The 23,575-nt window shown below is 42.2% G+C and overlaps 1 protein-coding gene across 1 annotated transcript in view; it reads right to left on the bottom strand.

Annotated features, from left to right (window-relative positions):
* Positions 1 to 6,361: 6,361 nt before the first annotated feature.
* LOC112267103 (membrane-associated phosphatidylinositol transfer protein 3-like) overlaps positions 6,362 to 23,575 on the bottom strand; it is a 72,159-nt gene continuing 54,945 nt past the window's right edge. Inside the window, 7 exon segments of the mRNA XM_042297416.1 lie at positions 6,362 to 8,366; positions 11,437 to 11,827; positions 12,072 to 12,200; positions 12,474 to 12,657; positions 15,628 to 15,777; positions 16,061 to 16,209; positions 16,648 to 16,764. Of these exon segments, the coding sequence (XP_042153350.1) occupies positions 11,504 to 11,827; positions 12,072 to 12,200; positions 12,474 to 12,657; positions 15,628 to 15,777; positions 16,061 to 16,209; positions 16,648 to 16,764 (1,053 nt within the window). The 3' untranslated portion in view covers positions 6,362 to 8,366; positions 11,437 to 11,503.

Genomic DNA, 23,575 nt, shown 5'->3' with positions numbered 1-23,575 from the left:
CAGAAGTTTCAAAACAATAAAGACATTACAAATGTCATATTATGTATATATACAGTGTTGTAACAATGTACAAATGGTTAAAGTACACAAGGGAAAATAAATTAGCATAAATATGGGTTGTATTTACAATGGTGTTTGTTCTTGACTGGTTGCCCTTTTCTTCTGGTAACAGGTCACAAATCTTGCTGCTGTGATGCCACACTGTGGTATTTCACCCAGTAGATATGGGAGTTAATCAAAATTGGGTTTGTTTTCGAATTCTTTGTGGATCTGTGTAATCTGAGGGAAATATGTCTCTAAAATGGTCATACATTGGGCAGGAGGTTAGGAAGTGCAGCTCAGTTTCCAACTCATTTTGTGGGCAGTGTACACATAGCCTGTCTTCTCTTGAGAGCCATGTCTGCCTACGGCGGCCTTTCTCAATAGCAAGGCTATGCTCACTGAGTCTGTACATAGTCAAAGCTTTCCTTAAGTTTGGGTCAGTCACAGTGGTCAGGTATTCTGCCACTGTGTACTCTCTGTTTAGGGCCAAATAGCATTTCCTTTTGTTTTCTCATGATTTGCTTTGGTCTAATTGTGCTGCTGTCCTGGGGCTCTGTGGGGTGTGTTTGTGAACAGAGCCCCCAGGACCAGCTTGTTTAGGGGACTCTTCTCCAGGTTCATCTCTCTGTAGGTGATGGCTTTGTTATGGAAGGTTTGGGAATCGCTTCCTTTTAGGTGGTTGTATAATTTAACAGCTCTTTTCTAGATTTTGATAATTAGTGGGTATCGGCCTAATTCTGCTCTGCATGCATTATTTGGTGTTCTACGTTGTACACTGAGGTTATTTTTGCAGAAATCTGCATGCAGAGTCTCAATTTGGTGTTTGTCCCATTTTGTGAAATCTTGGTTGGTGAGTGGACCCCAGACCTCACAACCATAAAGGGCAATGGGCTCTATGACTGATTCAAGTATTTTTAGCCAGATCCTAATTGGTATGTTGCATTTTATGTTCCTTTTGATGGCATAGAATGCCGTTCTTGCCTTGTCTCTCAGATCGTTCACAGCTTTGTGAAAGTTACCTGTGGTGTTATAATTACTATGTGGGGTTCTAGGTTTATTTTTCTATGTTGGTGTTTGTGTATGATTCCCAATTAGAGGCAGCTGGTAATCGTTGTCTCTAATTGGGGATCATACTTAAGTTGCATTTTTCACCTGTGGGTTATGGGATATTGTTTATGTTTAGTTGCCTGTTCGCACTACATTGTCATCACGGTTCGGTTATTCTTTATTTTGTTTTGTATTAGCTTAAGTTTCACTTTCATTAAAATATGTGGAACTCGAAGTACGCTGCGCCTTGGTCCGACCATCATTATTACAAACATCGTGACACCTGTAGCCCATTCAAGGTAAGATTTGTATTTGATCCTGTATATGTTTTTGCTCTTTATTCTTTGTTAAAGAGCCAAAAAGATTGGAGAAGTGGTTTACCCATACATCTCCATTTTGGATAGATAATACTTTGTGTTGTTGTTTGTTTAGTGTTTTCCGATTTTACCAGAAGTGGTTAGAGTCTATGGATTCTTCGATTACATTGAGCTGATTTCTGACGTGCTGTTCCTTCTTTTTCCGTAGTGTATTCTTGTATTGTTTTCGTGATTCACCATAGTGAAGGTCTCTCTCTCTCTCTCTCTCTCTCTCTCTCTCTCTCTCTCTCTCTCATATATATATGCACTGGGCTGTTCATCTAGGCAGAGTTCAAAGCATTTCCTCCCTGCTGTGGCATCCAGAAGTCACCAGCAAGATCACAGGACAAATTAAGCTTTTGATTTCTGTCCAGGAATAACAATCCCTGTGATTCAGCACTGGCACGTGGTTCCACGCTCTGTAACTACCTGCCATAGAGAAGTTTAGTAGAGAGTTCTTTTGGAGCTAGATAATTCTGATAATTCTACTCCCCTGTTTGGCGGCTTTATACTTCTGTTTCACAACCAAGACGTGCAGACACATATTTCCTCAGTCTTTATGAGCACTGAAGTGCTGCGCTGCTTGGGGCTATTTCAGGCCACATTCTACAAATCATAACAACCACTTGCAGTGGGACTCCATAGTGGTCTTGAGACCACTTTCTATCAAGTACATGGATTACCTAACATGTTACAGTGCCTTCAGAAGGTATTCAGATGCCTTGACTTCTTCCAAATTTTGTTAGATTACAGCATTATTCTGAAATTGATTCAATAGTTTTTTTCCTCATCAATCTACACACAATTCCCCATAATGACAAAGCAACAACAGGTTTGAATTATTTAAAACAGATTTCTTATAAAAAAACGACTAAAATATCACATTTACATAAGTATTCAGACCCTTTACTACTCAGTACTTTGTTGAAGCACCTTTAGCAGTGATTACAGCCTCGAGTGTTATTGGGTATGACGCTACAAGCTTAGCACACCTGTATTTGGGGAATATCTCCAATTCTTCTTTGCAGATCCTCTCAAGCTCTGTCAGGTTGGATGGGGAGCTTCGCTTCACAGTTGTTTTCAGGCCTCTCCAGAGATGTTCGATCAGGTTCAAGTTTGGGCTCTGGCCGGGCCACTCAAGGACATTCGGAGATTGTCTTGGCTGTGTGTTTAGGGTTGTTGTCCTGTTAGAAGGTGAACCTTTGACCCAGTCTGTGGTCCTGAGCGCTCTGGAGCAGGTTTTCATCACGGATCTCTCTCGATCCTGACTAGTCTCCCAGTCCCTGCTGCTGAAAAACATCCCCACAGCATGATGCTGCCACAACCATGCTTCACTGTAGGGATGGTGCCAGGTTTCCTCCTGAAGTGATGCTTGACATTCAGGCCAAAGAGTTCAATCTTGGTTTCATCAGACCAGAGCATCTTGTTTCTCATGGTTTGAGAGTCTTTTAAGTTCCTTTTGGCAAACTCCAAGTGCACTGTCATGTGCCTTTTACTGAGCAGTGGCTTCCGTCTGGCCACTCTACCATAAAGACCTGATTGGTGGAGTTCTGCAGAGACGGTTGTCCTTCTGGAAGGTTCTCCCATCTTCACAGAGGAACTCTAGAGCTCTGTCAGAGTGTCCATCGACCATCCTTCGACCTCATGGCTTGGTTTTTGCTCTGACATGCACTGTCAACTGTGGGACCTTATATAGACAGGTGTGTGCCTTTCCAAATCATGTCCAATCAATTGAATTTACCACAGGTGGACACCAATCAAGTTGTAGAAACATCTCAAGGATGATCAATGGAACATGTTGCACCTGAGCTTAATTTCGAGTCTGAATACCAATGTAAATAAGGTATTTCTGTTTTTGGGTGGAGGCTAGTTTAAAGAATCTCAAATATAAAATATATTTTGATTGGTTTAACACTTTCTTGGTTACTACATGTTACTACATTTCTTGGTTCTACTGGTACTGTATGTGCTGAGACGAGTGTGTGTGTCGAGTATGTTGTTGCATTTTCAGTCCCCTCTCTCCCGCTGTGTGAGCCATATTTCAAAGTGATTGCATGGCATGATGGCCCTCTGCTGTGTTGTCGACCATTTAAGGGAATAGCTTTGCAGCCAAAGAAATCAAGTGCAATTAATCAAACTGAATGAGATGGAAGTCACGACTCCTATCATAGCCCAAAGGAACAACTCCTGCCAGGCTTCAAAAAGCCTTTACAATGAAGGGAATTCTTTATGTGGAAGAAGAGAGGTGAAGGTGGAACTCTAATAAACTGTTCAGAAGAACGATAGTTACTACATACTGTAGGCCTGGTAACTGTGAATGAGGATAAATAGAGTTGCAGTGATCATAATCCCTATACTATCAAGTCTAGAAAGCTTTTGTTTTGCCTCAGAGTGTATTTGATGGAGAAGTAAATGTTTGTTTGACTTTGAAATTACCAGTGACAATGACTACATGAGTCTTATAGGGAAAGCCTTCATTCCAGATATTGATCAGGCCAGAGAGGCTTGGCAGTATGACAAATGATGTCAAAAAGTAGGCAATACTTTCTACAGACTTCCTGTGAACTAACTTTTCTCCCCATTAATATACCAAAGACAAATGAGATTCATAACAACAAGGATAAGGACACAGGAAGTCAAAATAAGACTGCGAGGGGTTCAATTTCAGGGTTAAGTTTGACAATGTGGGCTATCTGGTAAAGCTTTCCAAATAGCTGTGGATTAGCATAAATATTAAGAAGAGGTCTGCACAAAGCTGTGTGATTATGGGCTTGATGGAGTCATTAGAATGATGGGAGGAAGTTCTCAGGACTGATTCTTAGAGCTGGAGGAGACAGTTAATCAAGGAGCATTGAACCAAATTGAGTGTTTGTCTGTGCTCATTTTTTATTACTGACAGGATAGTGAGAGATGGTTGAAGTCCAATAACACAATTACAGGAAACTATATCATATAAACAAATGTTTCCACTACATTAAAACTGTACAAAATGTTCAATTTGATTTCTGCAGCAGTGTAACTCTGACCATACAGTTTTCCTCCAGATAGAACAGCATGACAATAAATAAAGAAATATCACTTAATTCACAGAAATTATGTAAAATATTGAATGGCAATTGTTTTGCCCTTCCCACCACATTTTATAGGAAACAGGCCAGCTGAAATCAGAATTACTGTAAATAGTGTACTGTACAACACCCAATGGTAGTGTCGTTGAAAATACAGTGAGTACCACACACTGTACAACACCCAATGGTAGTGTCGTTGAAAATACAGTGAGTACCACACACTGTACAACACCCAATGGTAGTGTCGTTGAAAATACAGTGAGTACCACACACTGTACAACACCCAATACCATACAGGTAGTGGTAGTGTTGAAAATACAGTGAGTACCACACACTGTACAACACCCAATGGTAGTGTCGTTGAAAATACAGTGAGTACCACACAGTGTACAACACCCAATGGTAGTGTCGTTGAAAATACAGTGAGTACCACACACTGTACAACACCCAATGGTAGTGTCGTTGAAAATACAGTGAGTACCACACACTGTACAACACCCAATGGTAGTGTCGTTGAAAATACAGTGAGTACCATACAGTGTACAACACATTATATTGATGGGTTAAGTTAAGACATCGTCACGATCAGATGACATTGTCATGATCAAGATACAAATCACAAGTCAAAGTGTATATCATCCTATCAAACAGTATTCACCCAGACCAGGACATTGTTGCTGGTATGTTATTGACATTATTATAGGGATGGGGATACAGAAACTGTCTTACATTCACATGTTTTAAATAGAGCTACTGTTCTGTCATTAGTTTAGTAAGCTTAGGTACAGGCCCGAAAGTGTGTTACTCTATGTGGTTCAATAAAAGAGGAAAGCAAATAACTAACTGTCACTCTCTCTATGCTTCTGGTTTCCTGCCAACGGGGAGGATTCTTCTCCAGTCAATGGGGTTTGAAGCTTAACCCTGAGACCACTCTAAAAGCTCTTGCTCTTTCTCAACAGTTATAAAAACCTTGCCAGTGCAATTCTTGGTGAGACACTTGTGTTAAATCTGACCCATATGAGAACACACTACTACTCCTGCCTTGAAGAACACACTACTACTCCTGCCTTGAAGAACACAATACTACTTCTGCCTTGAAGAACACACTACTACTCCTGCCTTGAAGAACACAATACTACTTCTGCCTTGAAGAACACACTACTACTCCTGCCTTGAAGAACACACTACTACTCCTGCCTTGAAGAACACACTACTACTCCTGCCTTGAAGAACACAATACTACTCCTGCCTTGAAGAACACACTACTACTCCTGCCTTGAAGAACACACTACTACTCCTGCCTTGAAGAACACACTACTACTCCTGCCTTGAAGAACACACTACTACTCCTGCCTTGAAGAACACAATACTACTCCTGCCTTGAAGAACACACTACTACTCCTGCCTTGAAGAACACACTACTACTCCTGCCTTGAAGAACACACTACTACTCCTGAAGACACACTACTACTCCTGCCTTGAAGAACACAATACTACTCCTGCCTTGAAGAACACACTACTACTCCTGCCTTGAAGAACACACTACTACTCCTGCCTTGAAGAACACACTACTACTCCTGCCTTGAAGAACACACTACTACTCCTGCCTTGAAGAACACACTAAGAAAGAACTACTACTCCTGCTCCTGCCTTGAAGAACACACTACTACTCCTGCCTTGAAGAACACAATACTACTCCTGCCTTGAAGAACACAGTACTACTCCTGCCTTGAAGAACACAATACTACTCCTGCCTTGACTACTCCTGCCTTGAAGAACACAATACTACTGCCCTGAAGAACACTGCCTTGAAGAACACACTACTACTCCTGTAAGAACTACTCCTGCCTTGAAGAACACAATACTACTCCTGCCCTGAAGAACACAATACTACTCCTGCCTTGAAGAACACACTACTACTCCTGCCTTAAAGAACACAATACTACTCCTGCCTTGAAGAACAGGCAACACTGACCAACCTTTGACTTCTTCCTCCAGAATACATGGTCTTTACTTGTTGTGCTCAGGAGCATATTGGAGCTACAGGTATTTACACCATAAATACTTAATACTTGAATATACAGAAACGTACACACACACACACAATAACACACACTCACAGTGCATGCATGACGCATGACTCCCTTTCAGAATATACTTCAAATGTATACAAGACAAAATATCAAGTCGATACAACACACCTTCTCATGAATGTCAAACTTCTACTTTGGTCAAGCAATTAGGATAATATTGTAATTTTCATAATTCTACACGACAACAAAATACAATTTAAGGCAAAAGTAACTATCAGTCACATTAAACAACCATGTTAAAAAAACACACTTTTAAAATATTTCTGTACACAGTTTTCATTATAGAAAAATATGTGAGTTGCACAGAGTGGTCAGATCTTTTCCTAACCCACCATAGTACAGTAGATATAATGACATGGTCTCTCAATATCAATAGACACACCCCTTCATTAGTCCCAACGACGACCCTTACAGTTCAAGATGTAGCTTTCCTAAAATGGATGGTAGCTAGAACATTCTGAATGATGTTATTTCACCCGACAGGAAGTTAGGATCTATTGAAAGATATACCGTTCATAGAACATATTCACTTCTCAGTGTCAGTTCCAGCTTTTAGACTTCTGACAATAACAATATTCAATCAGTTGTTTCATCATTCCTCATGTGAGGACGTCATGACTACTCTGATGTCTGAGTCTATCTCATCACAACCCTGTAAAGAATTTTGGTCAATTCAGTACAACCATTCCCTCAAACAGCTTTACAAAGCACATCATACTCAGTCCATCCATACATGCCCAGGATCCTGACAGAGGAGTAAAACATGTAGTTCCACATCTGCAGTCAGATATAAGATCACAACAACAGCAAGCAAATCCCGCTATTGTATCTGAGACACCAGGAGTAACAGCATTCCACAGGCATTGTCAGAGCCTGCAGCGAGTGTGCTGAGATACAACACATCCTTTAGGATTCAGACCTACAGAACACCAAGCACCGCGGTATATTGTAGTACTTGGATAGTGCAAGACAGAGCAGCTTTCGGCTGTCCACTCTGTCGTCGGTTCAGTGGCCATGGACCCCCTACCAGGCTGCTGTCTGAAGCCGTGTTCTGCCTCACTGACTAACTGAATGAGAGAGGGAGAGATGGATGGATGGCTATAGGGCTGAGGCTGGAGTGGGGTTAGGTCAGGTGAGCCGGGTTGAGGAACATAAGGTTAATGTCCACAGTGTGAAGCAGCCAGAGGCCCACAGCACTCCTGGGGACACAGACCATAGAGAGGGACAAGATGTCTGTCCTATGTATATAAAGGATAATTGCAGGAGTCTGTCAGTGTAGCTCTGCCACCTGTCAACACAACAGGTCAATGAACACACTGTCTGGAACATCTCCTGATGGTATATTGCTTGGGCTAGAACATTGCTCCATAGGTTTCAACAGGATCTCCTCTGTTGCTATTCCCAGTGGGGGACGAGAGGGAGTCTTCTAGCATTTGACTGTGGTGGCGTCTGGGTGTTGATCTCCTGTTCTGCAGCAAGTGTTTCTGCATCATGATACAAATGACCAAAGTGTCTCTCTCTTTGCTTGACAAAAAACAACATACTGTTTCAATAGCACTGCCACTGAAAAAACTTGGACATAATTTGAGCTTGAGAGGCCGCATTAGGATGAATGCATGGCTGTTTCAAGCATTAGGTGAAAGCTTGAGGAATATTAGACATGAGTCCTGGGAATGGAGAAGCTGTTGAAGATGTGTAGAGGGCCAAGCAGTAGGTTAACACAACTGATACCAGCAGAAGATCCAATATAGGTGACAACACTGAAAAGAAAGAAAGATTTGTTTAGTTTAGTAAGTAGTTCCTATTCCAATCAAAGCCCAAAGCCATATACAGTTGAAGTCGGAAGTTTACATACACCTTAGTCAACTACATTTCAACTCTGGTTTTCACAATTCCTGACATTAAATCCTAGTAAAAATTCCCTGTCTTAGGTCAGTTAGGATCACCACTTTATTTTAAGAATGTGAAATGTCAGAATAATAGTAGAGAGAATAATTTATTTCATCATTTTTTTCTTTCAACACATTCCCAATGGATCAGAAGTTTACATACACTCAATTAGTATTTGGTAGCATTGCCTTTAAATTGTTTAACTTGGGTCAAATGTTTGTTCCACAAGTTTCCCATAACAATTTGGGTGAATTTTGGCCCATTCCTCCTGACAGAGCTGGTGTAACTGAGTCAGGTTTGTAGGCCTCCTTGCCTCCACAAGCTTTTTCAGTTCTGCACACAAATATTCTATGGGATTGAGGTCAGGGCGTTGTGATGGCCACTCCACTAACTTGACTATGTTGTCCTTAAGTCATTTTGCCACAACTTTGGAAGTATGCTTGGGGTCATTGTCCATTTGGAAGACCCATTTGCGACCAAGCTTTAACTTCCTGACTGATGTCTTGAGATATTGCTTCAATATATCCACATAATTTTCCTCCCTCATGAAGCCATCTATTTTGTGAAGTGCACCAGTCCCTCGTGCAGCAAAGCAACATGATGTTGCCACCCCCGTGCTTCACGGTTGGGATGGTATTCTTCGGCTTGCAAGCATCCCCCTTTTTCTTCCAAACATGTGTCACGCCCTGGTCTTAGTATTTTGTGTTTTCTATATTTATTTGGTCAGGCCAGGGTGTGACATGGGTTCATTTTGTGTTGTGTTTATGTATGGGGGGTTTTCGTAGGTTTTGGGATTGTGGCTTAGTGGGGTGTTCTAGCAAAGTCTATGGTTGCCTGAGGCGGTTCTCAATCAGAGGCAGGTGATTCTCGTTGTCTCTGATTGGGAACCATATTTAGGCAGCCATATTCTTTGAGTGTTTCGTGGGTGATTGTTCCTGTCTCAGTGTGTTGTATTTCACCAGATAGGCTGTATAGGTTTTCACGTTCCGTTTGTTGTTTTGTATTTTCGTGTGTCATCTTCATTAAAGATGTATCGTATTAACCACGCTGCATTTTGGTCCGACTCTCCTTCAACGGAAGAAAACCGTAACAACATGACAATGGTCATTTTGGCCAAACAGTTATATTTTTGTTTCATCAGACCAGAGGACATTTCTTCAACGATCTTTGTACCCATGTGTAGTTGCAAACCGTAGTCTGTCTTTTTTATGGCTGTTTTGGAGCAGTGGTTCCTTGCTGAGCTGCCTTTCAGGTTATGTCGATATAGGACTCATTTTACTGTGGATATAGATACTTTTGTACCTGTTTCCTCCAGCATCTTCACATGGTCCTTTGCTGTTGTTCTGGGATTGATTTGCACTTTTCGCCCCAAAGTACGTTCATCTCTAGGAGACAGAAGGCGTCTCCTTCCTGAGCGGTATGACGGCTGCGTGGTCCCATAGTGTTTATACTTGCGTACAGTCGTTTGTATATATGAACGATGTACCTTCAGGCATTTGGAAATTGCTCCCAAGGATGAACCAGACTTGTGGAGGTCTACAATTTTATTTCTGTGGTCTTGGCTGATTTCTTTTGATTTTCCCATGATGTCAAGCGAAGAGGCGCTGAGTTTGAATGTAGGCCTTGAAATACATCCACAAGTACACCTCCAAATGTCTCAAATGATGTCGATTAGCCTATCAGAAGCTTCTAAAGCCATGACATACCTTTCTGGAATTTTCCAAGCTGTTTAAAGGCACAGTCAACTTAGTGTATGTAATCTTCTGATCCACTGGAATTGTGATATAGTGAATTATAAGTTAAATAATCTGTTTGTAAACAATTTTTGGTAAAATTACTTGTGTCATGCACAAAGTAGATGTCCTCACCGACTTGCCAAAACTATAGTTTGTTAACAAGAAATTTGTGGAGTGGTTGAAAAATGAGTTTTAATGACTCCAACCTAAGTATTAACCTCCGACTTCAGCTGTATATGTGAACAGTGAATTATCCTATACACCTGTGTATTATCATTACCAACAAAAGCCAACTAGATTAGTTCCTACAGGCCCACTGAAGTGACAGCACCCACACTCCAATGTCCGTAATTGCAGAAACACTATTCCCAAATCTAGAAATGAGTGGATTTCGTGCTTGATTGGACACTCCAGTTGTAGCTCATCAGGCCCTCTATGCGGCTCTGTAAAATGGGAAAATAGGAGGCATTGGGCGTTGAAAATAAAGGAGCTGTTCCTAATAATAGCACAGCTACCGCAGGTTCCTTCATGAATATTTATGAGAGAGAATACAGACTGATCTCTGCTCTCTCTGTCTGGTCTCCCCATTCGATTTCTTCCTTTTCGCTTTCTTTCTCCATCCCTCTCTTTCATCTCTCTCCATCTTTCTGACTGCAGCCTCTCTCTCCATGTTTCAATTTCGCAGTCTCTCTCTCCCTCTCTCTGCTCTTCCTCTCCCTCTCTGCCCCCTCTCTCCTCCTCTCAGACAGTAAAGCTGTTATTATTCTGTTTAGCTGTATAAATCATAATGCCTGCAGCACCTACTTCAGCTGTGATGACCCTCGCGCCACAAAACATAACAAAATCAAGGTGAACATTTATTGACTGCACCAGAGTACAATATGAGCAAAGCAAATCAATCTGTGTTGGAGTGAAAGCGTTACAAAGCCTTGTGTTCTCAAAGGCTTAGGACACAATGCTGAAGAACCAAAGGTGAATGTCTAATTTATTCAGAATTAATCATTTATTCACATGACATAATTGCTACTATGCTGCAGTAAAGTTAATTAGACAATATATTTTCACAGCCTCAAGTACAACAACTCAGAAACACGTTCTGGGGGGATATTTTTTAGTTTTTTGCTATTATAGAGAGACAGTATAATCATATAGTTGTAGGAGTATAATATAGGGCAATTTAAACCCTTTAAGTGTGAGTTCTCACCTTGGCCCTGGACAATGAGACCCTTGTCCTCCTCCTTGTCCATCTTCCCTCCATCTCTCTCTGTCTGTCAGGGTGTGGCGTCTCCACGGTGTATGGAGGCCCGCCCCCAGACACCATGGCCGCCGCCCCCTCCTCCTCCCCCGGGATCCTGATCAGACTCTGGTTGGCTCTGGGCCCGCTCAGGCTTAGGGTTGGGGGTGCAGGGAGGGTCAGGGTGCTGGACAGACATGGTTCTCCTCAGGTGGGTGCGTTTACACAGGAAGTCAGGTTTGGCAGAGAGGCCGAAAGAGCCTTTCCTCAGGACCATGCGGACCGAGGAGGTCTTCTTGGGTCTGGTCCGGTGGCCAAACTGCAGTGAGGAGAGGTGCACTGCATAGCCATCACTTAGGAACTATGGGAAAGAGAGAGACAGAGAGAGAGAGAGAGAACGAGAGTTAGTGAGATTGGCCATGTTAGATAAAGAATGGAACACTAAACAGGTAGAGAGAGATGGAGAGTGACAGGAAAGAACAAAAGCCACAGACAGACCGGAATAGATACATCAAAACACAATCGATAGCTATTAGTGAGTCAATGCCATTAGCTTGATCGTTAAAGAAAAGTAGAAGAGGAGTGTACAGTCCCCTGATGTCTACCTGGCATTGATTCTGATACTTCTTGGAAGGCCTGCCCACAATATAAATCTGTGAAGGACTCAGACCCAGCATGTTGTACACGGAGATGTCCTTCATGGAGCCATAGGCTGAGTTGATCTTAATGTGACACTGGCAGAGAGAGATAGAACAGAGAGAAAGAAAGAAAGAAAGACAGAGAGGGATGGATGGAGGTCCACAGTCAATGTTAATGTGAGAACCAAGGAAGTGTGTGTGAGAAATAGAGGAAGAGAGAGAAAGGGAGAGAAAAAAAGAGAATGAGATATATATAGACGGGGTGAGAAAAAGAAAGAGAGAAAGAAAAAGAGGAAGATATACACAAAGACAAGGAGTTGAGATAGAGAGCAAGAAAAATATATCCACTGTATCATGTATGTAATGTACCTCCTGCACTAGGTTCCTGAGGAAGATGGTTTTCTGTCTCAGTGGGTCGTGGACCAGGCCCTCAGAGAAGAAGATCATGCCCTGGGGGAAGTTGTGTTGGGACAGCCATGACACCACGCGCTGCTTCTGCATGTCTGGCCTCCCTGTGATGTAGATGATAAGATAGCCCAGGTCCTGCCAGTGTCTGGACACAAAGATAATTAGATAAATTCCTCTGAGAATTATCGTTTTCACTGAACATAAAGACAGACTGACATCAATAATATTCCTCTGAGATTTATGGTTTCTTTTCTTTTTTTTCTTATTATTTCTTATGTCCAGTATGCATTCGGAAAGTATTCAGACCCCTTTACTTTTTACAGCCTTATTCTAAAATTGATTAAAGGCTAATAATTGTTTTTTAAATTTGACCCCTTTTTCTCCCCAATTTCATGGTATCCAATTGTTTTAGTAGCTACTATTCTTGTCTCATCGCTACAACTCGCCACAGGAGTCGCAGGTGAGACAAGGACATCCCTACCGGCCATGCCCTCCTTAACCCGGAAGACGCTAGGCCAATTGTGTGTCGGCCAACGGACCTCCCGGTCGCGGCCGGTTACGACAGAGCCTGGGCCGCGAACCCAGAGTCTCTGATGGCACAGTTGGTGTTGCAGTACAACGCCCTTAACCACTTCGCCACCCGGGAGGCCCAAAGCTAATTATTTAAATGTAGATAAAAAACACACAAAAACATTTTTTTTTAGTACTTTGTTGAAGCACCTTTGGCAGCAATTACAGCCTCAAGTATTCTTTGGTTTGATGTTACAAGCTTGGCACATCTGTATTTGGGGAGTATCTCCCATTCTTCTTTGCAGATCCTCTCAAGCTCTGTCAGGTTGGATGGGGAGTGTCACTGCATAGCTATTTTCAGGTCTCTCCAGAGATGTTCGATATGGTTCAAGTCCGGGCTCTGGCTGGGCCACTCAAGGACATTCAGAGACTTGTCCAGAAGCCACTCATATGTTGTCTTTGCTGTGTGCATAGGGTCGTTCTCCTGTTGGAAGGTGAACCTTCTCCCCAGTCTGAGATCCTGAGCGCTCTGGAGCAGATTTTCATCAAGGATCTCTGTGTACTTTGCTCCGTTCATCTTTGCCTCGATCCTGACTAGTCTCCCAGTCCCTGCCGCTATAACATCCCCACGGCATGATGCTGCCACCACCATGCTTCACCGTAGGGATGGTGCCAGGTTTCCTCCAGAAGTGATGCTTGACATTCAGGTCAAAGAGTTCAATCTTGGTTTCATCAGACCAGAGAATCTTGTTTCTCATGGTCTGAGTGTCCCGTCCTGACCTCAGTTCCTTTTTTATGTATCTATTTTAGTTTGGTCAGGGCGTGAGTTGGGGTGGGCATTCTATGTTTGTTCTGTGTTTTATTTCTAGGTGTTTGGCCTGGTATGGTTCCCAATCAGAGGCAGCTGTCAATCATTGTCTCTGATTGAGAACCATACTTAGGCAGCCTGTTTTCCCACTATGGGTTGTGGGTAGTTGTTTTCTGTTTTGTGTATTGCACCTTGCAGAACTTTTCGTTTGTCATTTTTTGTTTTTTTTGTTCAAGTATTCATATTGATTCAAAGGTATTATGAATACTTACCACGCTGCACCTTGGTCTTCTCCTTCTCCCGACAACAGACGTTACACTGAGAGTCTTTAGGTGCCTTTGACAAACTCCAAGTGGGCTGTCATGTGCCTTTTACTGAGGAGTGGCTTCCCTCTGGCCACTCTACCATAAAGGCCTGTCTAGATTTTACTCAGATCCAATTTTTGACAACTAACTTCACATTTCATATTTACCAAAACATTCTCTTTGATTTGGATATTTTCAATACAACGTACAATGTATAAACATCAAACATATACTAGGTAAACTGTTGATGTTACAATGTTTTCGTAATAATGTCATCTATTAACCTTTAATAACAAAACAAAAATTACATACATTTTCATATTCCATCTATCGTCATGACCACCATTGTGGCTGATGGAAACCATTGTTCCAAAGTCCCTTTATTTCATGTTTAATGTTCTGAGGCTGGTTCTCCATAGTAACAGGACAAAGGAATTTGTCTGTGGCCTGAGATTTGCCAGGGGCGTGAGGGGTCATAAAACCCCCACATCTTCAGACCCCTAGATCTCTCCTTCTCTGTTGGGGTTGAGAGATAATCTGTAGGGTTGTGGTCTCCTGTAACCTGACCTGATCAGGACAGTCATGAAAGGCCTGATTGGTGGAGTGCTGCAGAGATGGTTGTCTTTCTGGAAGGTTCTCCCATCTCCACAGAGGAATTCTAGAGTGCTGTCAGAATGACCACCGGGTTCTTGGTCACCTCCTTGACCAAGGCCTTTCTCCCCTGTTTGCTCAGTTTGGTTGGGCGGTCAGCTCTGGGAAGAGTCTTGGTGGTTCCAAACTTCTTCCATTTAAGAATGATAGAGGCCACTTTGTTCTTGGGGACCTTCAATACTGCAGATTATTTTTTGCTACCCTGCCAAAGGGCTGTCTCGGAGCTCTACGGACAATTCCTTCGACCTCATGGCTTAGTTTTTGTTCTGATATGCACTGTCAACTGTGGGACCTTATATAGACAGGTGTGTGCCTTTTCAAATCATGTTGAATCAATTAAATTTACCACAGGAGGACTCCAAGTTGAAGAAACATCTCAAGGATGATCAATGGAAACAGGATACACCTGAGCTCAATTTCAAGTCTAATAGCACAGATTCTGAATACATATGTAAATAAGGTATTTCTGTTTTTTTTTTTATTTTATACATTTGCAAAATAATCTAAAAACCTGTTTTCGCTTTGTCAGTATGGGGTATTGTGTGTAGATTGATGAGGATCTTTTTGGTTTCATCCATTTTAGAATAAAGCTCTCAAGTAACAAAATTCTAGTTAGCAATTGCGCTAACACTAGTTAGCAACTTCCTTCAAACTCCCTTTAATATGACAAAATACAACGATCATATTCTGAGCTGAACAGATGACTTGTAGGTGTTGAAATTGAGTTATCATTTACATTCCATTAATAATTTCTCTCTGCTTGAACTGCTCCTTAATCAAACAAAAGCTGGAAGGCACATTCACAAACACAAACACACAAACACTCGCACGCATGAGTTACCTGACGACGTCCACTGCTCCGGGGCGGACTTTAGGGTCGCTGCCCATGATGGAGACGCTAGCAGCGAAGGAGCCATCGATGCTGAACACCACACACTCCATCCCCCTGGGCAACACTGTCAGGTAGGCCTCTGCACTCGTCTGATCTCCCCTGGGTAGGAGGTAAAGAGAGGGGGAGAGGGGGAGGATGATTGCTACTGTAGGCACCTCTGGGGCTCCTTGTTATTCAACAATCTGTGAGTACACTGTTAGAGCTTCACAATACTTTACCTCCATCACTAATATGGGCCGTAATTCAATTCAGTATTCCTCCACTTTCATGGGAACTCGTCCCAACCCGCATCCATTTCATTACTGATACAACCTCTAACATACTATAACAAACATGCTGTGGTTGCATATCAATAAGAAATAAAAAGGAGTTGTTTGCTTACTTGACCATCATTTTGATAGGGTAGACCCCGGTGGCCAGCTTCTTGCTCTTGGGGATGGTGTAGACCACTCTGCCACTACTGGTGGTCACCTCTGTGTCAAAGTGGACCCAGCGGCCGGACTGGGGCTGGGTCATTAGGAGAATGTCCACCTGGGAGAGGACAAGATAGATTTCATTATATGATGATATGATACGTACGGTTCAGGGCCGCAATTTAATTCCCTTCAATAAACTTTAGTGTTGATGTCTGTCAAAGCAAATTCCTTTGTCAGACCACCATAAGAGAAGTATAAATTTCACTTTATTGAAATGCAGACACTTTTAAAAGTGTTTCAACTCTAGTGTTGTAAATAGGGCAAATAGTTTTTGCAAATTTCTTAAAATTTGATTTTTTTATTTAACTAGGCAAGTCAGTTAAGAACAAATTCTTATTTACAATGACGGCCAAACCCAGGCGACGCTGGGCCAATTGTGCGCCGCCCTATGGGACTCCCAATCACGGCCAGATGTGATGCAGCCTAGATTTGAACCAGGTACTGCAGTGAGGCGTCTTGCACTGAGATGCAGTGTCTTGTGTTGTGTTGTCACCTTCTCTCCAGTCAGAGTCACCATGTCCAGTGGGCCATACATGAACCGACCAACCAGCGTCTGTGGTCCCTCCTCTGTGGCGATGATATCATTCACCCTGTGGTTGCCAGTCACATTCTGCATGAGGAGAAGAGATTTACTGTCACTTCTCTTTAGTGTTTCTGCATCCCAAATGGCACCCTACACTCTTAGAAAAAACGGTGCAATCTAGAACCTACAAGTAGTACCCTTTGACGAATAATTTTTGGTTCCAGATAGAACCCTTTTGGGTTCCATGGAGAACCTTTTCCACAGACGGTTCTACATTGAACCGAAAAGGTTTCTACCTGGAACCAAAAAGGTTTACCCTATGGGGACAGCCGAAGAACCCTTTTGGAACGCTCTTTTCTAAGAGTGTATTGTTTATATAGTGCACTACTTTTGACCAGAGACCAGATGTAGTGCACTATAAAGGGAATAAAGTGCCATTTGGGACTTCGTATTTGTCTTTCATTACTTTCTGCATCACTCCTCCTCAGACATAGTGTTTACATCGGCAGGAGGAAATGGGATGTCAAAAGAAGGATGAAAAATAGCCCTATTTTTCAATTTATCCCTGTTTTGATGCATCACATTTGAAACGTGTGGTGAGGGAGTGTGCACTACAGGACCTTTCCAAAAGAGGGTGTCAAATCTCCATGAAGCCTGGCTACAGTAGCAGTGTGGTTCTGGTTCCGCTTCACTACATCTCATTTCAAAGAGCAGGGTGAATAACCCTAAATGAGCTGAGCTAAAGAGAAGTCCTCTCCACACGGCACCCTATTCAATATCTAGTGCACACTACTTTTGACAAGGGCCCATATGGCTCTAGTCAAAAGTAGTGCACTACATAGGGAATACCGTTGCATTTGGGACTCAAACCAACTTCATTGCTGAGCAGCCCTAACAACCACAGGTGGTTGGAGATAGAATAATTGGGGACAGGTTTGACTGAAGGAAACTTTCAGGAACACTTAGAGGGTAATTTCTAAGGGTTGTAGCGCTATAGGTGCGGGAGTGTGTCAGAATATTTTCACAACTGGAATTAAGGGAGCAGTAGCTGGCGGTGGGGCGAAAGGGCTGGGTTTTGATGAATAAACCAGGTGTGTGTGTGTGTGTGTGTCGAGGGTTGACGCCTCACTGGCTAATCAGAACATGCTCAATGGCTAAATATGTGGTTGCTTCAAGTTGTTTATTTACGTATTGCGTTTTCATCAACTCCAATTCAAGTGTTAGTCCGCTATAGCCTAGTGGGTTAAATAGCCAGCCCCATATTCGTTACATATATATATATTAAATGTTTGCAGTCCACATTGTTCTCATTGCATTTCTTTCAAATGGAACTACATTTTTAAACATCGGTTATAGCATTCACACTGATACAGGTCAAATACAGTCTGGACATGGACATGTCAAACATAGTCAATAAGCAAGATTACATTCACTAGGCTATTGATAAGGCCTAAAAGTATATCATTCTAATAAAAAATGAAACAACAAGTTGTTTAAAATAGGCTGTCTAAATACAGTTACAGGCACCATGATTCCTCCCCGTGGGCATATTATACAGTCAATGCAACTTAGACTATGGAGGGTTTGACACACATCCAAACTTTTCACAGGAGCTGAATACAGATCCAATATAAAGAGAATGCTGTTATACTGCTCCAATATAAAGAGAATGCTGTTATACTGCTCCCAAATGTAATGTTTTATAAACATCACGAAACCATCTGCTTCAGAAATAGCAGACAAAATTGCATTGCATTCGAAGCACGTAGGTTTTCTCAACCTAAATCCATGGATGGTGAATCTTTCTAGTAAGTTTGGTTTCTTATCTAATTAAATGGAAAACAATGGAAAATGGAAAACAATCTGTATTTTAAAACAACAACAATATTTCTAAATATGCTAAACAAAAATATAAATGCAACATGCAACAATTTCAAAGGTTTTATTGAGTTACAGCTCATATCAGGAAATCAGTCAAATGAAATAAATAAATTAGGGCCTAATTAATGGATTTCACATGACTGGGACTGTTGGTCACAAATACCTCTAAAAAAATGGGCTTCATGATCTCGTCACGTTATCTCTGTGCATTCAAATTGCCAAAACCCATTGTGAGGCTGGTTGGACATAATGCCAAATTCTCTAAAATGACGTTGGAGGCAGTTTATGGCAGAGAAATTAATATTTCATTATCTGGGAACAGCTCTGGTGAACATTCCTGCAGTCAGCATGCGAATTGCATGCTCCCTCAAAATGTGAGACATCTGTGCCATTGTGTTGTGTTGGTGCACCTGTGTAATGACCATGCTGTATAATCAGCTTCTTTATATTCCACACCTGTCAGGTGGATGGATTATCTTGGCAAAGAGAATAGTTCACTAACAGGAATGTAAAGACATTTGCGCACAACATTTGAGCAAAATATGCTTTTTGTGGATATGGAACATTTCTGGATATGAAACATGGGACCAACACTTTGCATGTTGTGTTTATATTTTTGGTCAGTGTAGGATTGGCTCATAAGCATGAAATCATAAATCACATCTCTCGTATTATGGGCATAAAAGGCAATGTGTGCACACATATGGGCCTAAGGGCTCTTCGGGCAGGAGGCATGGATGTTTGTCTTATCCATTGAAGATGGTTTATTAAACACTACACAGTAACCCTATAATAGACCTAGTTATAACAAACATACAGTAACCCTACAATAGAACTAGTTGTAAACAAACATACAGTAACCCTACAATAGACCTAGTGATAACAAACATACAGTAACCCTACAATAGACCTAGTTATAACATACAGTAACCCTACAATAAACCTAGTTATAACATACCCTACAATAGACCTAGTTATAACATACAGTAACCCTACAATAGACCTAGTTATAACATACAGTAACCCTACAATAGACCTAGTTATAACATACAGTAACCCTACAATAGACCTAGTTATAACATACAGTAACCCTACAATAGACCTAGTTATAACATACAGTAACCCTACAATAGACCTAGTTATAAAATACAGTAACCCTACAATACAACCTCGTTATAACAAACATACAGTAACCCTACAATAGACCTAGTTATAACATACAGTAACCCTACAATAAACCTAGTTATAACATACAGTAACCCTACAATAGACCTAGTTATAACATACAGTAACCCTACAATAGACTTAGTTACAACATACAGTAACCCTACAATAGACTTAGTTACAACATACAGTAACCCTACAATAGACTTAGTTACAACATACAGTAACCCTACAATAGACTTAGTTACAACATACAGTAACCCTACAATAGACTTAGTTACAACATACAATAGACCTAGTTATAAAATACAGTAACCCTACAATAGACCTAGTTATAAAATACAGTAACCCTACAATACAACCTCGTTATAACATCGTTTTTATTGGCTTCAACATGGAAATATTCGACTACACACGTTGCATTCACATTTCGAAAATGCACCATACACCATACATGTTTGAGCCATGGACAATTGGACATTGCCCAAATGTTAGAATAAGATAAGCCTACCATCGCCTAATATATGGCCTGTTACTGACTTTACCACGTGAATGGTAAACAAACAGTGGAGACAGCACCAAGGACAGTGATTGGAATTCCTGCAATTATTTTATTTATTTTTTAAATATTTATTTAACTAGGCAAGTCAGTTAAGAACAAATTCTTATTTTCAATGACGGCCTAGGAACTGCCTGTTCAGGGTCAGAACGACAGATTTGTACCTCGTCAGCTCAGGGATTTGAACTTGCAACCTTCCGGTTACTAGTCCAACACTCTAACCACTAGGCTACCCTGCTGCCCCAAAATTGACTGTTTGTTTACAAAATCTAAAGGAAAAACAGTAGTCCCTGTATCATGAATAGTGGGACCCCAGCTAATGTCATCTAATGAAGCAATTAAGCATTTTCAGACACAACACAATTTGCATTTTGATTAAGTTTGTCAATAATTAATCTTTGCCAGTACTGAGCCATGCTGAAGCTGTGGCATCTCAGCATGACACACACACACACACACACACACACACACACACACACACACACAGACTTCTACACACTGGCATGCCTGCAGCACTGTCTGTGAATAGGCTGAAAGGCCAGATTGATTCTAATATCTGGACAGTGGCCACATGTCTCTACTACAGGTCACTGCTGAATCTCTATGCATGAATGCCTGTCTCATGAGAAAATAGCAGAACATATCGCTATCACAGCGGGTGAGTGGTGAGTTCACCTTGCCCTCAGACACACACTGAGAGGAGGAAATGGAGAGGCAGACCCCTGTCTTACAGCGGTGGCCCCACTCCATCAGTGACAAAGAGCCCCTTACTAGGATAGTGAACTGAAGTCACAGTGTCACTGATGCCAGGTAGGGCCCTCTGAATGGTATCACTATTCCCTGGATGAGCTGGCAGTGCCCAGATGAAGTCTATACAGGACACCAGGAGACTGTATAACAATACGGCTATAACAGATATCATATTCATATCCCAAATCAAATCAAAATCATTTGTCACTTACACATGGTTAGCAGATGTTAATGCGAGTGTAGCGAAATGCTTGTACTTCTAGTTCTGACAATCCAGTAATAACCAACGAATAATCTAACCTAACAATTTCAAAACAACTACCTTATACACACAGTGTAAAGGAATGAAAGAATATGTATATCAAAATATCTGAATGAGTGATGGTACAGAATGGCATAGGCAAGATGCAGTAGATGGTATCGAGTACAGTATATACAGTACATATGAGAAGAGTAATATAGGGTATGTAAACATATAAAAGTGGCATTGTTTAGAGTGGCTAGTGATACATGTATTACATAAAGATGTCAAGATGCAGTAGATGGTATAGAGAACAGTATATACATATGAGATGAGTAATGTAGGGTATGTAAACATTATTTGAAGTGGCATTGTTTAAAGTGGCTAGTGATACATTTTTACATAGATTTTTACATTATTAAAGTGGCTAGAGTTGAGTCAGTATGTTGGCAGCAGCCACTCAATGTTAGTGTTGGCTGTTTAACAGTCTGATGGCTTTGAGATAGAAGCTATTTTTCAGTCTCTCGGTCCCTGCTTTGATGCACCTGTACTGACCTCGCCTTCTGGATAATAACGGGGTGAACAGGTGGTTGTTGTCCTCGATGATCGTTATGGCCTTCCTGTGACATCGGATGGTGTAGGTGTCCTGGAGATCCCCCCCCGGTGATGCGTTGTGCAGATCTCACTACCCTCTGTAAAGCCTTACGGTTGTGGGCGGAGCAGTTGCCGTACCAGGCGGTGATACAGCCCGACAGGATGCTCTCGATTGTGCATCTGTAAAAGTTTGAGTGCTTTTGGTGACAAGCCAAATTTCTTCAGCCTCCTAAGGTTGAAGAGGCGCTGCTGCGCCTTCTTCACCACACTGTCTGTGTGGGTGGACCAATTCAGTTTGTCCGTGATGTGTATGCCGAGGAACTTAAAACTTACTACCCTCTCCACTACTGTCCCGTCGATGTGGATAGGGGGGTGCTCCCTCTGCTGTTTCCTGAAGTCCACGATCATCTCCTTTGTTTTGTTGATGTTGAGTGTGAGGTTATTTTCCTGACACCACACTCCGAGGGTCCTCACCTCCTCCCTGTAGGCCGTCTCGTCGTTGTTGGTAATCAAGCCTACCACTTTAGTGTCTTCTGCAAACTTGATAATTGAGTTGGAGGCGTGCATGGCAATGCAGTCGTGAGTGAACAGGGAGCTCAGAACACACCCTTGTGGGGCCCCAGTGTTGAAGATCAACTGGGTGGAGATGCTGTTACCTACCCTCACCACCTGGGGGCGGCCCGTCAGGAAGTCCAGTACCCAGTTGCACAGGGCCCAGGGTCTCGAGCTTGATGACAAGTTTGGAGGGTACTATGGTGTTAGATGCTGAGCTGTAGTCGATGAACAGCATTCTCACATAGGCATTCTTCTTGCCCAGATGGGTTAGGGCAGTGTGGTTGCGATTGCATCGTCTGTGGACCTATTGGGGCGGTAAGCAAATTGGAGTGGGTCTAGGGTGTCAGGTAGGGTGGAGGTTATATGGTCCTTGACTAGTCTCTCAAAGCACTTCATGATGACGGAAGTGAGTGCTACGGGGCGGTAGTTGTTTAGCTCAGTTACCTTAGCTTTCTTAGGAACAGGAACAATGGTGGCCCTCTTGAAGCATGTGGGAACAGCAGACTGGGATAAGGATTGATTGAATATGTCCGTAAACACACCAGCCAGCTGGTCTGCGCATGCTCTGAGAATGCGGCTGGGGATGCAGTCTGGGCCTGCAGCCTTGCGAGGGTTAACACGTTTAAATGTTTTACTCACGTCGGCTGCAGTGAAGGAGAGTCTGCATGTTTTGGTAGCGGGCCGTGTCAGTGGCACTGTATTGTCCTCAAAGCGAGCAAAGAAGTTGTTTAGTCTGTCTGGGAGCAAGACATCCTGGTCCGCGACGAGGCTGGTTTTCTTTTTGTAATCTGTGATTGACGGTAGACCCTGCCACATACCTCTCGTGTCTGAGCTGTTGTATTGAGACTCTACTTTGTCTCTATACTGACACTTAGCTTGTTTGATTGCCTTGTGGAGGGAATACCTACACTGTTTGTATTCGGTCATGTTTCCGGTCACCTTGCCCTGATTAAAAGCAGTGGTTCGCGCTTTCAGTTTTGCGCGAATGCTGCCATAAATCCACGGTTTCTTGTTGGGGAATGTTTTAATAAACGCTGTGGGTACAACATCACCGATGCACTTGCTAATAAACTCGCTCACAGAATCAGCATATTCGTCAATGTTGTTGTCTGACGGAATGCGGAACATATCCCAGTCCACGTGAACGAAGCAAT

Source organism: Oncorhynchus tshawytscha, linkage group LG14, assembly GCF_018296145.1.
Source record: "Oncorhynchus tshawytscha isolate Ot180627B linkage group LG14, Otsh_v2.0, whole genome shotgun sequence".
In the NCBI taxonomy this organism is placed as follows: domain Eukaryota; kingdom Metazoa; phylum Chordata; class Actinopteri; order Salmoniformes; family Salmonidae; genus Oncorhynchus; species Oncorhynchus tshawytscha.
This window is presented reverse-complemented; position numbering and strand designations above follow the sequence as displayed.